We start from the raw sequence: 18941 nt of genomic DNA on the forward strand, positions 1-18941 counted from the left end.
CTCTTATCTCTTATCTCTTATCTCTTATCTCTTATCTCTTATCTCTTATCTCTTATCTCTTATCTCTTATCTCTTATCTCTTATCTCTTATCTCTTATCTCTTATATCTTATATCCTATCTCTTATATCCTATCTCTTATCTATTATCTCTTATCTATTATCTCTTATCTCTTATCTCTTATTTCTTATCTCTTATCCCTTATCTCTTATCTCTTATGTCTTATCTCTTATCTCTTATCTCTTATCTCTTATCTCTTATCTCTTATCTCTTATCTCTTATCTCTTATCTCTTATCTCTTATCTCTTATCTCTTATCTCTTATCTCTTACCTCTTACCTCTTATGTCTTGTCTCTTGTCTCTTATCTCTTATCTCTAATCTCTAATCTCTTATCTCTAATCTCTTATCTCTTATCTCTTATCTATTATCCCTTATCTCTAATCTATTATCCCATATCTCTAATCTATTATCTCTAATCTATTATCTCTTATCTCTTACCTCTTATCTTTTATCTCTTATCTCTTGTCTCTTGTCTCTTATCTCTTATCTCTTATCTCTTATCTCTTATCTCTAATCTCTTATCTCTTATCTCTTATCTCTTATCTCTTATCTCTTATCTCTTATCTCTTATCTCTTATCTCTTATCTATTGTCTATTGTCTCTTATCCCTTATCTCTTTTCTCTTATCTCTTATCTCTTATCTCTTATCTCTTATCTATTGTCTATTGTCTCTTATCCCTTATCTCTTATCTCTTATCTCTTGCCTCTTATCTTTTATCTCTTATCTCTTATCTCTTATCTCTTATCTCTTATATCTTATATCTTATCTCTAACCTATTATCTCTTATCTCTTATTTCTCATCTCTCATCTCCTATCTCTTATCTCTTATCTCTTATTTCTTATCTCTTATCTCTTTTATCTTATCTCTTATCTCTTATCTCTTATCTCTTATCTCTTATCTCTTATCTCTTATCTCTTATCTCTTATCTCTTATCTATTGTCTATTGTCTCTTATCTCTTATCTCTTGCCTCTTGCCTCTTATCTCTTATCTCTTATTTCTCATCTCTCATCTCTCATCTCTCATCTCTCATCTCTCATCTCTCATCTCTCATCTCTCATCTCTCATCTCTCATCTCTCATCTCTCATCTCTCATCTCTTTTCTCTTATCTCTTATATCTTATCTCTTATCTCTTATCTTTTACCTCTTATCTCTTATCTCTTATCTCTTATCTCTTATCTATTATCTCTTATCTCTAATCTCTCATCTCATCTCTTACCTGTTATATTTTATCTCTTCTTATTTGTCTCTTTCTCTTATCTCTTATCTCATATCTATCACCTCTTATATTTATATTTTATATATCATCTCTTGTATCTTGTCTCCTATAATTTATTTCCATTTTCTTGTTTCTTGTTTCTTCTCTCTTATCTCGCATCTTATATATATTATCTTATCTTGTATCTCTGATTTATTTTTTTCCATTATCTTTTAGTATTTATTAATTTTCTATCTTTTTTTATTTCTTTTTATAGCGGTTTTTCTTGATATTTTTCTATTGATTTTCAATTTTCTTATTTCTTATAGTTCTTATTTTTTAATTTTTTAATTTATTTTTAATGTTTTTCTTTAATTTTTCTCTATTTTTTTCATATCTTTCATTTTTCATTTCCTTCTTTTTTATTTTTTGTTTTTTTTTTCTTATCTCTTATCTCTTGTCTCTTATCTCTTATCTCTTATATCTTATCTCTAATCTACTATCTCTTATCTCTTATCTCTTATCTCTTATCTCTTATCTCTTATCTCTAATCTATTATCCCTTATCTCTAATCTATTATCCCATATCTCTAATCTATTATCTCTAATCTATTATCTCTTATCTCTTATCTCTTATCTCTTATCTCTTATCTCTTATCTCTTATCTCTTAACTCTTATCTCTTATCTCTTATCTCTTATCTCTTATCTCTTATCTCTTATCTCTTATCTCTTATCTCTTATCTCTTATCTCTTATCTCTTATCTCTTATCTCTTATCTCTTATCTCTTAACTCTTATCTCTTATCTCTTATCTCTTATCTCTTATCTCTTATCTATTGTCTATTGTCTATTGTCTCTTATCCCTTATCTCTTATCTCTAATCTATTATCTCTAATCTACTATCTCTTATCTCTTATCTCTTATCTCTTATCTCTTATCTATTGTCTATTGTCTATTGTCTCTTATCCCTTATATCTTATCTCTTATCTCTTATCTCTAATCTATTATCTCTAATCTACTATCTCTTATCTCTTATCTCTTATCTCTTATCTCTTATCTCTTATCTCTTATCTCTTATCTCTTATCTCTTATCTCTTATCTCTTATCTCTTATCTCTTATCTCTTATCTCTTATCTCTTATCTCTTATCTCTTATCTCTTATATCCTATATCTTATATCTTATATCCTATCTCTTATCTATTATCTCTTATCTATTATCTCTTATCTCTCATCTCTTATCTCTTATCTCTTATCTCTTATCTCTTATCCCTTATCTCTTATCTCTTATCTCTTGTCTCTTGTCTCTTGTCTCTTGTCTCTTGTCTCTTGTCTCTTGTCTCTTATCTCTTATCTCTTATCTCTTATCTCTTATCTCTTATCTCTTATCTCTTATCTCTTATCTCTTATCTCTTATCTCTTATCTCTTATCTCTTATCTCTTATCCATTATCTCTTATCTCTTATCTCTTATCTCTTATCTCTTATCTCTTATCTCTTATCTCTTATCTCTTATCTCTTATCTCTTATCCCTTATCCCTTATCTCTTATCTCTTATCTCTTATCTCTTATCTCTTATCTCTTATCTCTTATCTCTTATCTCTTATTTCTTATCTCTTATCTCTTATCTATTGTCTCTTATCCCTTATCTCTTATCTCTTATCTCTTTTCTCTTTTCTCTTATGTCTTATGTCTTATGTCTTATGTCTTATCTCTTATCTCTTATATCTTATCTCTTATCTCTTATCTCTTATCTCTTATCTCTTATCTCTTATCTCTTATCTCTTATCTCTTATCCCTTATCCCTTATCTCTTATCTCTTATCTCTTATCTCTTATCTCTTATCTCTTATCTCTTATCTCTTATCCCTTATCCCTTATCCCTTATCTCTTATCTCTTATCTCTTATCTCTTATCTCTTATCTCTTATCTCTTATCTCTTATCTCTTATCTCTTATCTCTTATCTCTTATCTCTTATCTCTTATCTCTTATCTCTTATCTCTTATCCCTTATCTCTTATCTCTTATCTCTTATCTCTTATCTCTTATCTCTTATCTCTTATCTCTTATCTCTTATCTCTTATCTCTTATCTCTTATCTCTTATCTCTTATCTCTTATCTCTTATATCAAATCTCTTATCTCTTATCTCTTACCTCTTACCTCTTACCTCTTACCTCTTATCTCTTATCTCTTATATCTTATCTCTTATCTCTTATCTCTTATCTCTTATCTCTTATCTCTTATCTCTTATCTCTTATCTCTTATCTCTTATCTCTTATCTCTTATCTATTGTCTCGTCTCTCATCTCTCATCTCTCATCTCTCATCTCTCATCTCTCATTTCTCATTTCTCGTCTCTCATTTCTTATCTCTCATCTCTCATCTCTCATCTCTCATCTTTAAATATTTTAATTATAATAGGGACCTGCAAAGCTTTTAAATTTAACAAGGACCTACCTACAAAGTTTTTAAATTTATCATGAAGCTACCTTCAATGTTTTTCGATTTAGCAGGGACTTACCTTCAAAGTTTTTAAATTTAGCAGGGATTTACTTGCAATGTTTTTAAATTTATCAAGGACCTACTGTCAGCACTCAATTTTGTCCGGTTAATAAAACAATTAAATAAGAAATTATTTTAAAAAAATAAAAATAAAAAAAGAGAAGAAAAAACACATCACAAAAAAATCAACATTAATTTGAATGTACATATATACTCCTTTTCTTTTATTTATTTATTTGTTTTTGTTTTTTATTTTAATTTTAATTTTATCTTGCTTTTTATTTATCTATTTTATCTTGTTTTATTTTATCTTATGTTATTTTATTTTATTTTTTACTTCACTTTATCTTATTTTATTTTATTTTTCTTTTAATTTTAATTTCCATTTTATTTTTATTTTCACACCATTTTGTTTTTCTGCTCTTAAAAAAAATAATGAATATGAAAAATATATATAAAATATAAAAAAAAGGGTAATAACAGAAAAGTCATTTGACTTGACTATGCCATGCAAAATATGGCCAGAGTGGTTGGGAGGGTTTTTGGACAGCAGAGGAAGAAAGGTGGGGTATTGGTGTGCCACTGTGGCAGCAACCAGGGGCAGTCTGAGCATAGCAGTGCAGCCATGACTAAAAGGCAACTCCATACATAAGCAAAGGAAAAAAAAAGCTAGAAGGAGGGGGAACGGAAGCGAAGAAGAGAGGAGAGAATCGTTTGAGTCGCAAAGAGACTGATAGGGAGGACTGCAAGAGGTAAACACTTCATTTGCATACTTGAATGTGAATCTGGTGCAGTTTGCATCGTGCTTGAGAATGAACATAATGTAATCATATATACTGAGCTTTGGCTTGTCATTTTTATTTTATTTGGCTCATTGAATCTGTTGGTGCATTACCACATTACTGTTGAATCCGTATGCATATCTTCCATCATCACTCTCGTCATTCTCGCACCCTCATCGTACCTCCCCCTTTAAAAAGTTTCATCGCCATCATTCATCCTCCCCCTTCACGGTCTCGTGATCACCATAACCCCGAACCAGTTCACCGTGATCAACTCAAATCGACCTAAAGCTGAACGCACGCCAACATTTCCAGCATTTCCATTCACAAAGCCACTCGTTCTCGCCATTCTCCATAGCCAATGAAATACTCAAAGCTGTAAACATTCCCACCAGAACCTATTTTCACCATTATCTCATCCTCCTTCAACATCAGACTCCATTAACCTGCAAACAGAACCCCAACCGAACCCCGCAGCCACAGTTCCCTTCCATTCATACGCCCACACTAGCCTCCAATTCATTCGAACCTGCAGACCCACCAAACAAACAGTCCAACACTCCAAATCCATTCTTCTACCTACACTCTCATCTTCATTGCTCACCTGCATAAAATCAAAATAAAATACAAAAAACAGCAACCCCAAACTCTTTCGTCTTCCCCAATCAACCATCTCCAATCGAAACGGAGGAATCAGAAGCAGGGAAGAGAACCCCTCGCCGGCGGCGAGGCCGCCGGCGATTCGGAGTTTCGAACTGTAGAGTATGGTCACGTGACGTTGGCGGATCTAGTCGCAGTGTGGCTGGCGCGGTGGTGGCGAATCACAGGGGCTATGACAGCCATCTCGCGCGTGGGAGGAGAAGCGAGAAAGGAGACGACTCGCGGAGTTGGGTTCTCGCCGGCGACGCTTCCGTTGGTGGCTGGTGTCGACGGCGGCGTGCCTCGCCGTCCGTGGGACTTGCGGCAGCGGCAAGGGCTCCTGGAATCGTGGTGGTTCGAGGCAAATGGAGAAAGGGTCTCGCGCGCGACGGAGAAGAAAAAAAAAAGGGGAGATGCGTGGTCACCGGCATCGTCACCGGCGTCGTCGCCGACGTCCCTGGTGCGGCGAGGCAGAGGTGGAAGTGGCGTGCTGATGGTCGGTGGACAAGGACCGCATCTCGTTGTTCAATTTTAAGAAGGAGGAAGATTAGGGTTGAGTAATCTGCCATTGCATTTGATTTGCTCGTGCAACCCCTTCTTTTACTGAGTCCACACCCCCACCATGCATTATTACCTTTTACCCCATTTCTTCCTTGCTTTCTGCACCTTCAACTTATTCTTCGCATCCCCTCCATTACCATATGTACTCCCTTTTTTATCTCTGCACCTCCATGTTCATCTTTTCTTTTCTTCGTGCACCACCATTTTAATATTCTCACTCTCTTGCATTTTTGAGTCATGTTTGCTTCCTTCCCGCACCTCCGTTATCTTTACCACACGCACCTCCTCTTTTACCTCAACCACACCCTCCTCTTTCCTTTTTTTCGTGTACACCCCATGTTTAATTCTTGCACCTCTGTTTTGTGTTCTCCTTAGCACATCCCTTTATTTACCACACGTACCCCCTCTTTTACCTCAACCGCCCCCTCCTCTTTTCTTTTCTTCACGCACCTCCCACATGTAATGCTCATGCACCCCATATCTTTGTTTATTATTTTTGGACTTGTTGTGATTACTTTGTGCACCCCCACTGATCATCCATGTACCCCATATTTTGTTTCTCACTTTCATCATTTCTTAATTAAATTATTTCCTTTTATTTATTTATTTATTTATTTTTCATTTATTATTATTATTTATTTATTTTCGTTTATTTATTTATTATTTTTTTTTATTCCTAGAAAACCAAACATTTGAAAATTATTAAAAATTACAAAAAAATATAAAATCTAAAAAATGAAAAAAATATTCTCTTCCACTTTATTGTGTCTGTCCGGTCGCTCGCACCGCGTGACACTCATTTTTAAAAATACCAAAAATAGTTTTCTTTCCTTTTTAGTGTCTGTCCGACCGCTCGCGTCGTGTGACACGTATTTTCAAGTAATTCAAAAAATACAAAAATATAAAATTTTCAAAATATAAAAACATCAACATTTTCAAACAAAAGTCTTTTTAAGAACTACGTGATCCTTGATTCTCCACCGCGAGATACGTAGGAGCAAGGCCAGCCCTTGTCAGGTTCACCTCTCAAAAAAATCAAATCATTTTCTTAATAGTTTTTCAAATATCTTTTTAAGAACTACGTAACCCTGATTTCTCACTTTAAATGAGAATACGTAGGACCAAGGTCAATCATTGTCGGGCCCAAAAAATTAAAAAATATATTTTGTTTCTTTTTTAGCATTTTTTGTCTTATTATTTTTGGGGAAAATTAACATTTTAAAAATCACATCGACTTTGCATTTTTAATTAAAGGTACCGCCTTTGGGCGGGCGCTGTAGGGTGCTAACACCTTCCCTACGCGTAACCGACTCCCGGATCCAAAATCTGGTTTTCCGCAGACTTGTCTTATTCTTTATGGTTTTCCATAGTTTTCCAGAATAACTATGGTGGCGACTCCCAAATCTTTTTTAAAACGCGTTTTCTTTTTTCGATTCGTCGTCCCGTCGCGATTCCGGTTGCGACAGCTGGCGACTCCACTGGGGACGCTAGAGAGTCAAGCCATTTAATTAGAAATGCAAACTTGATGTGATTTTCCTAATGTTTTCTTTCCCCTTTCTTTTATTTGTGTATTCTTGTCTTCATATGTGGTATATATTTGCTTCTTGGATTAGTTGTGTGTGAATTACTTTGTTTATTTTGATATATATGTTGGAATTGCTCTATATCTGCCTGGGAAATTGTCTGATTGTTTTGCAGGTGGGGGTTTGGGTATGCATCATCCTCCCTTCACACACACACATTATGCATATCATGAGTGGGGCCCTGTACCCGGGTCTGTGTAACTTAGAATTAGAGGGGATTGTGTAGCAGTGCCACAGTGGATGAACCTCCCAAGTGGTCATTGTGAGAACCCCAAGTAGAGTTTGTTTGCTCCTTTGGTACTCTCACTTCTTGTTGATTACCAACTGCTGTGAGAAATGCCATGGAGTGGGCCATAACTCTAATGACCTTGACCATTAGGTACTAGGAAACCATCCTTGTGAGCGCATATACTTCACCTTAGATCTTAAGCGTCGAACCACAGCTAAGGCACAAAGGGAGATGTGTGCAGTTTATAACTCTAATTTGTATCTTCAGCTTTTGTCTATGCATCTTGTACATATCCCCCTATCATCTCGTACATCTTCTTTATTTTATTTTCTCATTCTTTTCTTTTTTTCTCCATACTTTTTCATGGTCTTATCACATTTGTTGGTTCTAGGTAGCAAATTATAAAGTTGTGATTAAGTCCTCGAAAAGAAAATGGAAACTAACATGGGATTTGGAGATGGGGAGCATTCAAGTGCATACACTTTGAAGAAAAGAATATCGATCAAAGCAAAGGAAGGTAATCTGAGTGGCCTCCGAGAACTAGTGAAGGGAATGAAGTCGACCCAGAGGGATGCATTCAGGGGAAAATATGGGAATTTGTTGAACCTATTAGAGGTGGAGGTCCAAACATCAGCGATTACTACTTTAGCTCAGTACTATGACCCACCCCTAAGATGCTTTACTTTTCAAGACTTTCAGTTGGCACCAACAATCGAGGAATTGGAGCAAATCTTGGATATGCCTCTCGAAGGCAAGACTCCATATAACTACCTCGGACAATATACCCATGTCTTGTCGCTGTCTGAAATAATGAAGATACACCCTATGAAGTTGGAAAGCAAATTCACAATTAAGGGTAAAGCAAGGGGCATTCCTCAAGGATACCTCGAGTGGTACTTGCATCAGTTAGCTGTGGGGGAAAAATGGGAAACGTTTATGGATGTTCTAGCCTAAATCCTTATGGTGTCATGCTTTTCCCTAATGTCAATGATTTTGTTGACTGTGCTGCCATGAATGCGTTTGTGGGATACAAAAGTCGTTATGAAAATCCTGTCACTGCCATTCTAACTGAGGTGTACGGGACTTTGAATCAATGTCATGAGCTTAAGAGAAGGAAGATGTTATGTTGTTTACCGGTGTTGTATGTATGGTTCATCTCTCGTGTGAGTAAGGGCATTTTGAATGCTACGTGCCCTGTGGAGGAGCTACTACAATGTAAACCAGAGATAAAAGGGGCCAATGAATGGGCACAACTCTGTGCAAGCTTAAGTGAGGAGAAGATTAGATGGTGTGCTTCTTGGCAGCAAGGATCGCATATCATATACCATTGTGGCAATTACCCTAATGTGCCCCTCATGGGTATCCGGTGTTGTATTAATTACAATCCTTTGCTAGCACAAAGACAATTTGGGTATCCTATGAGAGGATCACCAACATCGGCATCCCTCGCCACATTGCGAATTTATTACGAGGAAGGGACTTTTGCTGAAGTGCTTCACCAAATTAGAGACGCTTGGGGCAATATTGTTCGTGCAGAGGGGGACCCAAGATCGTGGACTGTTGATGAAAGAATTCCTTACAACCAATGGCTCGCAGCAAGGGTTAAGGCAGTCAAATTGCCATTCAAGTTGATTTCTCCAGACTCGAATGTTGAAAAGAGGTTGTTGAATGCTGAGGTTCAACAAGCGAAGTTGCTGAGGGCAGAACTAGAGAGGACGAAACAGGAAAATGTCACGTTGACCAATGACCTTCAAAACCTGCAACAAAATTATGCAAACCTCAAACATGATAAGATGGAAAGCGAGTGGGTGCATGAAGAGTTGATAAGAAAGCAGAAACAAGACCTAACATCAGTTAATGCTGAGCTGAGGTGGAAATCCATGGAGTGCGGCATAACAGAGATATCAGAGCGTGTTAGAAGAGACTTGTGTGGTGAATTCAAGAGGGACAAGCAAGAAGCATTGGAAAAGTTGTAGGACATACAGATCAAACTTAATGATGCCGAGCAACAGGTGGAAGAAGCAGTGGCGAAACTAGAGAAAGAACGTTTGCATCATGCAGAATCAGAAAATAGACATCAAGAATTGATGATTCAAATGAATGAATATGTCGTGGAACAAGGACGAATTACAGAGCACTGGAAGATATGTTTCTTGCAGCTAGTCTCCCTCGCTAATGGAGCCATCGAAAATGTCCCTAAGTTACTAGCTGATGCTGAGTCTGCAATGCCGATTTTTAACCCACCTAAGGGGATTGAAGCTTTCCTCAACCACTCCAAGAAACTGATGGAGGAAATGAAGAATGTGATGGCTAGGGCTCAAGAAAATTAAATCATGACTTCCTGTGTTTCAAATGTTATGCACTTGGATGCTTTATTGTATGGATCACATTGTTGATTCTGTTTTGTGCTAGTTTCCATTATGCTTGTGACAATGTTTTTCACAACTTTATAATTTCCAACTAGAAGTGATTGCATTATGTCATCTTTCCTTTTTCTTTCCATTTCCTTCTTTCTTTATCCATTTCATTCAATAAATTTCAACTAAAAAATACAAGTAAAATAGGCTAAACTTCCAAGACACCTTACAGGACGCGACCCTATCGCGAAGTCATGGAAAACCAAGGAGAAACCCCAGAGATGATGAAGACCGATATCCAACAATTGAAGAGTCAGATGAGTCAAATCTTGGAGGCCTTGAATGCCATGCAAAACCCTGGAGAGACGTGCACACCACAACAACACAGGGTTCAGGAAAACCAGACTTGTCCTCCATCTAGCCTCCCTTCAGATTACACTCCACCCCCTGGAGTGGACTCGAGGAAAGTTTACGTTCAAAATGTTGAAAACAATGCGGTTAAAGAAGAAAATAAGCTTGAAGCTGCTACTTCCACATGTTCTGGGGAAACCACTCATCCAAATATAGTGAACATGGTAGAGACAAAGCAACATGATGTGAAGTCTATCGCTGCACCTGGGGACGTTAAGGACGAAGAAAGTAAATTAGAAATGCTTGATAAGAGGTTGAAAGCCATAGAAGGGGAAAGGAATTTCGCATTCAGTGATGCTACTGGACTATGCTTGGTCCAAGACGTGGTGATACCCCCAAAGTTCAAGTTGCCAGAATTTGAGAAGTATCGAGGGAATACTTGTCCAAAGAACCATATAACCATGTTTTGTAGGAAGATGACTGCCTATGCTCATGATGAAAAGCTACTAATTCACTTCTTCCAGGAAAGCTTAATTGGCATCGCTCTTAATTGGTATACGCTTTTGGAACCAACTCACATTCGTTCATGGAAAGATCTGGCTGATGCATTCTTGAGGCAATATGGATACAATAGTGATACAACGCCTAGTAGGTTGCAGTTGCAAAATATGGCGAAGAAGGAGTTTGAGGCGTTCAAAGAGTACGCTCGGAGATGGAGGGAGATTGCTGCTCAAGTGGTGCCACCTTTGCCTGATAAAGAGATGGCAACTATGTTTATAGACACTCTGGAATCACCCTTCTATGAGCGCATGGTGAGTAATGTTTCCTCAAGCTTTGCAGACTTGGTGATAATCGGAGAAAGAATTGAAATTGGTGTGAAGACAGGGAAGATCACACATGCTTCTGCCATGATAGCGAGTGTGAACGAGTCCATTTCTAAACCTGGGAAGAGGAGAGATCGGAAAGCTCAATCATGTCCCACTGCTCAAATACCCTTGACCTACCCTCATTCCGGAGCCTTTCCAGGACAAAATTGGAGAACCGATTCGAACTCAACTTCCCACCGAACCACTGTACAGGGAAATGTTAATCAAGACAATAGACTTGTGAGTTTCACTCCTATCCCTATGACCTATGCAGCATTGCTCCCAAGTCTTCTCCAAAGAGGTTTGGCCTCTATTTGCCCGATGAAGCCTGTCAAGCCCCCGTACCCTAAAACTTATGACGCAGATGCAAGATGTGATTATCATGGAGGGGCTATTGGCCATTCAACTGAAAATTGTTGGGGACTCAAGCGTAAAGTGCAATCCTTGATTGATTCAGGACAGTTAAAGTTTGAATGAAATCAACTCACCACTGAGGCAAGGTATGGCAACGCCTTTGCAAACGCTATGGAGAAATGAAGTGGGCTCTAGGACCACATAAGAAAGCATAATTCATTGTAACAGTGAAATTGATGTTGTTTTGTTTGCTTGCTATGAGAACTTTGCTCATTAATGACACGATTTCATCCATGAACTCCACTGCGTTTAGTCATCACGGGGTTTCTCCTAGTTTTACTTGAAAACAAATCCTAAAAGGGTGTCACGGAAAAGAGTGAAAGATGAAAAGAAATGACATGAATGAAGGTCAAAAGCAACGTTCTGAGTCACTTGTTTTTCTTGCAAATCGTCAAATTCATGTCTTTCAAAAAAAAAAAAAAAAAAGAGGAAAATGAATAATCAAAAAGAAGAAAAGAATAATGGGGAATCATGCTTTTTGGAGGTCAAATGTTTTAATCAGGAACTACTTGGTGTTTTCTTTTGAAATATTCGTGTGCCTATTGCTTGAAATCCCTCGCCCTTCGCTTCCCCAAAATAAAGGATCTGTCGTAACGTCGTTTCTACCACCCATATCAATAAACCCGAACCTTCATATTGGGGCAAATTTGCCAAGGTTATCCTCGCTTGTGCTACTAAGGTGATCTCTTAATCCATTAGGACAAATCAAATAATTTTGCTAGATTGAAAACCCAAGAGGGCAGTTTGAGCAAAAACAAAAAAAAAAACAAAAAAAAAATAAAAAAGAGGCAACTTGTGTTAAGGTCATCGAGTTTTGTCGTAGAGTTAACCTTTTGAAAATAAAGCAATTCGAATTTGAAATGATGTGTGGCCATCTTTCTATATTCATAAAAGTAAAAATTATCCCTTGCTACCCCCATTGAGCCAAAGATAAGTCTTTGTTCAAAAATGTCCTCAAACAAGGGTTATCATTATAGTAAAGGTTAGCTTAAAACGCGCGTACAAAGCACTCAGTAATCAAATGAAGGTCATCAAGGAAAAAAGGAAGGAAGAAATCACAAGTGATGACAAATGAAAAATGGAGATAAAATCTGAGAAAAGTGTAGCGTTCAAAAAGTGGACAAATAAGTCATACAATACCTATATGATAACCCGAGTTTCAAAAGTGATAACTGATAGACACTCATTTGGGCCTTTACGTCCTTTCTTTCAAAACCTTTCAACCCACAATCATGTTACAAGCCAAATAAAAGTCCACACTGATTGAAAAATGATCGCTCTAATTTTCTGAAAGCTTAATTCTATGATAAGGTGACATGGCTGACAATGCAGTCGTTAAAATTGAGCGAATGAAAAAATTCAATAAAAAAATGTGAAAAAATGATGATGTCTCAAGAAGAAGAGAACTCCTTATCATCTAGTCAAAAGCAAGCAAAGGAAAAACAAACCAACTGGGGCAATCCTTTTCATCCAATCCTTTTCAGTCAATCCTTTCCATTTCCACTACCTCTTTTGAAACAATACCCTTGTTCATCCAATTTCTCCTCCATACACAAAAATTGGGGCAATTTTGTGAGTCTCACATAAATTTCTCACCCAACGCTCATGAATCCCCATATTCGGAAACAAAACCCCTTGTTCAATCAAAATTCTTCTATGAATACCAAAGCTGGGGCAGCTTTCCGGGTTTCATGTGAATATGTCACCATAACATTCATTGATCTATATCCTCATACCCTTTTTCCCATATACCAAAACAGGGGCAATCTTTGGGTCTCTCGTGTTCTTCATCCTGACATTCACAAGTTAGATCTTCTTTTAGGAGTTTAAGAGAAATGATGAGCCCACATGGTTATCCAAGCCTCCTCAAAATCCTCCCAAACATCTCTTGCTTTTCACTTTTCCGTGAACCCGAGCAAGCGTGCACGCATATTTCGAAAGAGAAAGTCAAGTTAACATTTTGAGCATTACATCCCAATAAGTGTGACATTCCTCAATTTCATAAAACATTGAAAATAAATATGAATTTGACGATCATAAATAAAACAATTGACTCAGACATGCGTGAAAAGAACAAAAGACAAAACACATTCAACTTTTTCACCAGGCTTTCGTCTTTTCATATCAGGGTTTCGACACCCTCATTCTAGCATTAAGGGTTTGACACCTAGTGGTAAGAAATTCAAAAATCTTTTCTCATAACATGTGTCGACATCAATCCATCAAGACAAAATCATCATATTGGAGCCATCTTCATTCATATGAATGGTTATCATTTTCTTCACTTTCAAAAATGCGAAAAGATCAACAAACATTCAGGTTTCCTCCTTCAAGTTACAAAATTCCTATCAATTAAGTTTCTCTTGCATATCGGGGTTACGACACCCTGATCTCTACACCAAGGTTACGACACCTTGTTTCTCTTGCATATCGGGGTTACGACACCCTGATCTCTGCACCAAGGTTACGACACCTTGTTTCTCTTGCATATCGGGGTTACGACACCCTGATCTCTGCACCAAGGTTACGACACCTTGTTTCTCTTGCATATCGGGGTTACGACACCTTGATCTCTGCACCAAGGTTACGACACCTTGTGTCTCTTGCATATCGGGGTTATGACACCCTGATCTCTGCACCAAGGTTACGACACCTTGTTTCTCTTGCATATCTGGGTTACGACACTCTGCTAAGGTTATGACACCTTATCCCTATCCTCCTTTCTTCACAACCCTCTCTGATAGAATGGTCAGTGATTTCTTTCCCCCACCCTGGATAAGACCTGGTGAATCCATTTTCTTTCACTTTCCATATCCTGGCCCTCTTCTTGGATTTGGTCATCTCATCCCTCTAAATTAGTTTTATTTATCCCTTTCTCTTTGGAATTCGGACAAAATTAGTGTTTATATCTTTACTTATTTTTCATTATGATAATATGAAAATTCCAATTTTTATATTATCTAATAAAATTTAAGTAAAGAGGGGCAGCTGTCAACACTCAATTTTGTCCGGTTAATAAAACAATTAACTAAGAAATTATTTTAAAAAAATAAAAATAAAAAAAGAGAAGAAAAAACACATCACAAAAAAATCAACATTAATTTGAATGTACATATATACTCCTTTTCTTTTATTTATTTATTTGTTTTTGTTTTTTATTTTAATTTTAATTTTATCTTGCTTTTTATTTATCTATTTTATCTTGTTTTATTTTATCTTATGTTATTTTATTTTATTTTTTACTTCACTTTATCTTATTTTATTTTATTTTTCTTTTAATTTTAATTTCCATTTTATTTTTATTTTCACACCATTTTGTTTTTCTGCTCTTAAAAAAAATAATAAATATGAAAAATATATATAAAATATAAAAAAAAGGGTAATAACAAAAAAGTCATTTGACTTGACTATGCCATGCAAAATATGGCCAGAGTGGTTGGGGGGGTTTTTGGACAGCAGAGGAAGAAAGGTGGGGTATTGGTGTGCCACTGTGGCAACAACCAGGGGCAGTCTGAGCATAGCAGTGCAGCCATGACTAAAAGGCAACTCCATACATAAGCAAAGGAAAAAAAAAGCAAGAAGGAGGGGGAACGGAAGCGAAGAAGAGAGGAGAGAATCGTTTGAGTCGCAAAGAGACTGATAGGGAGGACTGCAAGAGGTAAACACTTCATTTGCATACTTGAATGTGAATCTGGTGCAGTTTGCATCGTGCTTGAGAATGAACATAATGTAATCATATATACTGAGCTTTGGCTTGTCATTTTTATTTTATTTGGCTCATTGAATCTGTTGGTGCATTACCACATTACTGTTGAATTCGTATGCATATCTTCCATCATCACTCTCGTCATTCTCGCACCCTCATCGTACCTCCCCCTTTAAAAAGTTTCATCGCCTTCATTCATCCTCCCCCTTCACGGTCTCGTGATCACCATAACCCCGAACCAGTTCACCGTGATCAACTCAAATCGACCTAAAGCTGAACGCACGCCAACATTTCCAACATTTCCATTCACAAAGCCACTCGTGAAGTTTTTAAATTTATCATGGAGCTACCTTCAAAGTTTTTCAATTTAGCACGGACTTACCTTCAAAGTTTTTAAATTTAGCAGGGATTTACTTGCAATGTTTTTAAATTTAGCAGGGACTAAATTGAGCTTCGGAGCTCCTGGTAACCCCTACCGGGTCCAAACAGAGATATGCCAATCGGGAAGAGGCCTACTGAGGAGATAGCGGACTATATGGGTAAGGTGATATTTGTGCCTAACTTATCTTATTTGTTCTCTGCAGGAATATATATATATATATATATATATATATATATATATATATATATATATATATATATATATATATATATATATATATATATATATATATATATATTATCTTATCTTGTGTCTCTTATTTTTTTTCCATTGTCTTTTAGAGTTTATTAATTTTCTTTCTTTTTTTTATTTCTTTTTTAGCTTTTTTTTCTTCTTATTTTTCCATTTATTAAAAGTTTTCTTATTTTTTAATAATTCTTATTTTTAATTTTTAATTTAATTTTTAATGTTTTTCTCTTTTTTTGTTTTTTTTTTCACTTTTTAAATCTTTTATTTCCATTTTTTTATCTGTTATCTGTTATCTTTTATCTTTTATCTCTTATATCTTATATCTTATCTTTTATCTTTTATCTCTTATATCTTATCTCTTATCTTTCATCTTTCATCTCTCATCTCTCATCTCTTATCTCTCAGATCTTACCTCTTATATTTTATCTCTTATCTTTTGTCTCTTTCTCTTATCTCTTATCTCATATCTATCAACTCTTATAATATTAATTTTATATCTCATCTCTACTCTTATGTCTCATCTCTCATCTCTAGATTCTTTTGTCTTGTATCATATCTCTTATATTTTGTTTCTAGTTTCTTGTCTCTTCTCTCTTATCTCACATCTTATATATATTATCTTATCTTGTGTCTCTTATTTTTTTTTCCATTGTCTTTTAGATTTTATTAATTTTCTTTCTTTTTTTATTTCTTTTTTTAGCCTTTTTTCTTGATATTTTTCCATTTATATAAAGTTTTCTTATTTTTTAATAATTCTTATTTTTAATTTTTACTTTGAATTTTAATTTTTTTCTCTTTTTTTGTACTTTTTTTTTCACTTTTTAAATCTTTTATTTCCATTTATTTTATCTCTTATCTTATATCTCATCTTTTATCTCTTATCTCTTATCTCTTATCCCTTATCTCTTGTCTCTTCTCTCTAATCTCTTGTCTCTTATCTCTTGTCTCTTGTCTCTTGTCTCTTATCTCTTATCTCTTATCTCTTATCCCTTATCTCTAATCTGTTATCCCTTATCTCTAATCTATTATCTCTAATCTATTATCTCTTATCTCTTATCTTTTATCTCTTATCTCTTGTCTCTTATCTCTTATCTCTTATCTCTTATCTCTTATCTCTTATTACTTATCTCTTGTCTCTTATCTCTTGTCTCTTATCTCTTATCTCTTATCTCTTATCTCTTATCTCTAATCTATTCTCTCATCTCTCATCTCTCATCTCTCATCTCTCATCTCTCATCTCTCATCTCTCATCTCTCATCTCTCATCTCTCATCTCTCATCTCTTATCTCTTATCTCTTATATCTTATCTCTTATCTCTTATCTCTTATCTATTATCTCGTCTCTCATCTCTCATCTCTCATCTCTCATTTCTCATCTCTCATTTCTTATCTCTCATCTCTCATCTCTCATCTTTAAATATTTTAATTATAATAGGGATCTGCAAAGCTTTTAAATTTATCAAGGACCTACCTACAAAGTTTTTAAATTTATCATGGAGCTACCTTCAATGTTTTTCCATTTAGCATGGACTTACCTTCAAAGTTTTTAAATTTAGCAGGGATTTACTTGAAATGTTTTTAAATTTATCAAGGACCTACCTACAAAGTTTTTAAATTTATCATGGAGCTACCTTCAAAGTTTTTCAATTTAGCAGGGACTTACCTTCAAAGTTTTTAAATTTAGCAGGGATTTACTTGCAATGTTTTTAAATTTAGCAGGGACTAAATTGAGCTTCGGAGCTCCTGGTAACCCCTACCGGGTCCAAACAGACAGATGCCAACCGGGAAGAGGCCTACTGAGGAGATAGCGGACTATATGGGTAAGGTGATATTTGTGCCTAACTTATCTTATTTGTTCTCTGCAGGAATATATATATATATATATATATATATATATATATTATCTTATCTTGTGTCTCTTATTTTTTTTCCATTGTCTTTTAGAGTTATTAATTTTCTTTCTTTTTTTTATTTCTTTTTTAGCCTTTTTTTCTTCTTATTTTTCCATTTATTAAAAGTTTTCTTATTTTTTAATATTTCTTATTTTTAATTTTTAATTTAATTTTTAATGTTTTTCTCTTTTTTTGTTTTTTTTTTCACTTTTTAAATCTTTTATTTCCATTTTTTTATTTGTTATCTGTTATCTTTTATCTCTTATATCTTATATCTTATATCTTATCTTTTATCTTTTATCTTTTATCTTTTATCTTTTATCTCTTATCTTTCATCTTTCATCTCTCATCTCTCATCTCTTATCTCTCAGATCTTACCTCTTATATATTAGCTCTTATCTTTTGTCTCTTTCTCTTATCTCTTATCTCATATCTATCAACTCTTATAATATTAATTTTATATCTCATGTCTTATATCTCATCTCTACTCTTATGTCTCATCTCTCATCTCTAGATTCTTTTGTCTTGTATCATATCTCTTATATTTTGTTTTTAGTTTCTTGTCTCTTCTCTCTTATCTCACATCTTATATATATTATCTTATCTTGTGTCTCTTATTTTTTTTTCCATTGTCTTTTAGATTTTATTAATTTTCTTTCTTTTTTTATTTCTTTTTTTAGCCTTTTTTCTTGATATTTTTCCATTTATATAAAGTTTTCTTATTTTTTAATAATTCTTATTTTTAATTTTTACTTTGAATTTTAATTTTTTTCTCTTTTTTTGTACTTTTTTTTTCACTTTTTAAATCTTTTATTTCCATTTTTTTTATCTCTTATCTTATATCTCATCTTTTATCTCTTATCTCTTATCTCTTGTCTCTTGTCTCTTCTCTCTTGTCTCTTGTCTCTTGTCTCTTGTCTCTTGTCTCTTGTCTCTTGTCCCTTGTCCCTTGTCCCTTGTCCCTTGTCCCTTGTCCCTTGTCACTTGTCTCTTGTCCCTTGTCCCTTGTCCCTTGTCCCTTGTCCCTTGTCCCTTGTCCCTTGTCCCTTGTCCCTTGTCCCTTGTCCCTTGTCCCTTGTCCCTTGTCCCTTGTCCCTTGTCCCTTGTCCCTTGTCCCTTGTCCCTTGTCCCTTGTCCCTTAGCTCTTATCTCTTACCTCTTACCTCTTACCTCTTAC

The 18941-nt window shown here is 35.2% G+C and overlaps 2 protein-coding genes across 2 annotated transcripts; both read left to right on the plus strand.

Moving 5' to 3' along the window:
• Window positions 1–4269: 4269 nt before the first annotated feature.
• On the plus strand, window positions 4270–9524 carry LOC114175538 (uncharacterized). The gene has a single exon (XM_028060293.2). It carries the CDS (start codon window positions 8472–8474, stop codon window positions 9522–9524), a length of 1053 nt encoding a protein of 350 aa, XP_027916094.2. The 5' UTR covers window positions 4270–8471.
• A 635-nt stretch (window positions 9525–10159) lies between these two features.
• On the plus strand, window positions 10160–17704 carry LOC114175539 (uncharacterized). The gene is made up of 3 exons (XM_028060294.2): window positions 10160–15194; window positions 15681–15781; window positions 17592–17704. Exon 1 carries the CDS (start codon window positions 10160–10162, stop codon window positions 11597–11599), a length of 1440 nt encoding a protein of 479 aa, XP_027916095.1. The 3' UTR covers window positions 11600–15194; window positions 15681–15781; window positions 17592–17704.
• Window positions 17705–18941: the final 1237 nt, after the last annotated feature.

Source organism: Vigna unguiculata, chromosome 3, assembly GCF_037176805.1.
Source record: "Vigna unguiculata cultivar grain cowpea cultivar isolate G323 ecotype 2 chromosome 3, ASM3717680v1, whole genome shotgun sequence".
Taxonomy (NCBI): Eukaryota; Viridiplantae; Streptophyta; class Magnoliopsida; order Fabales; family Fabaceae; genus Vigna; species Vigna unguiculata.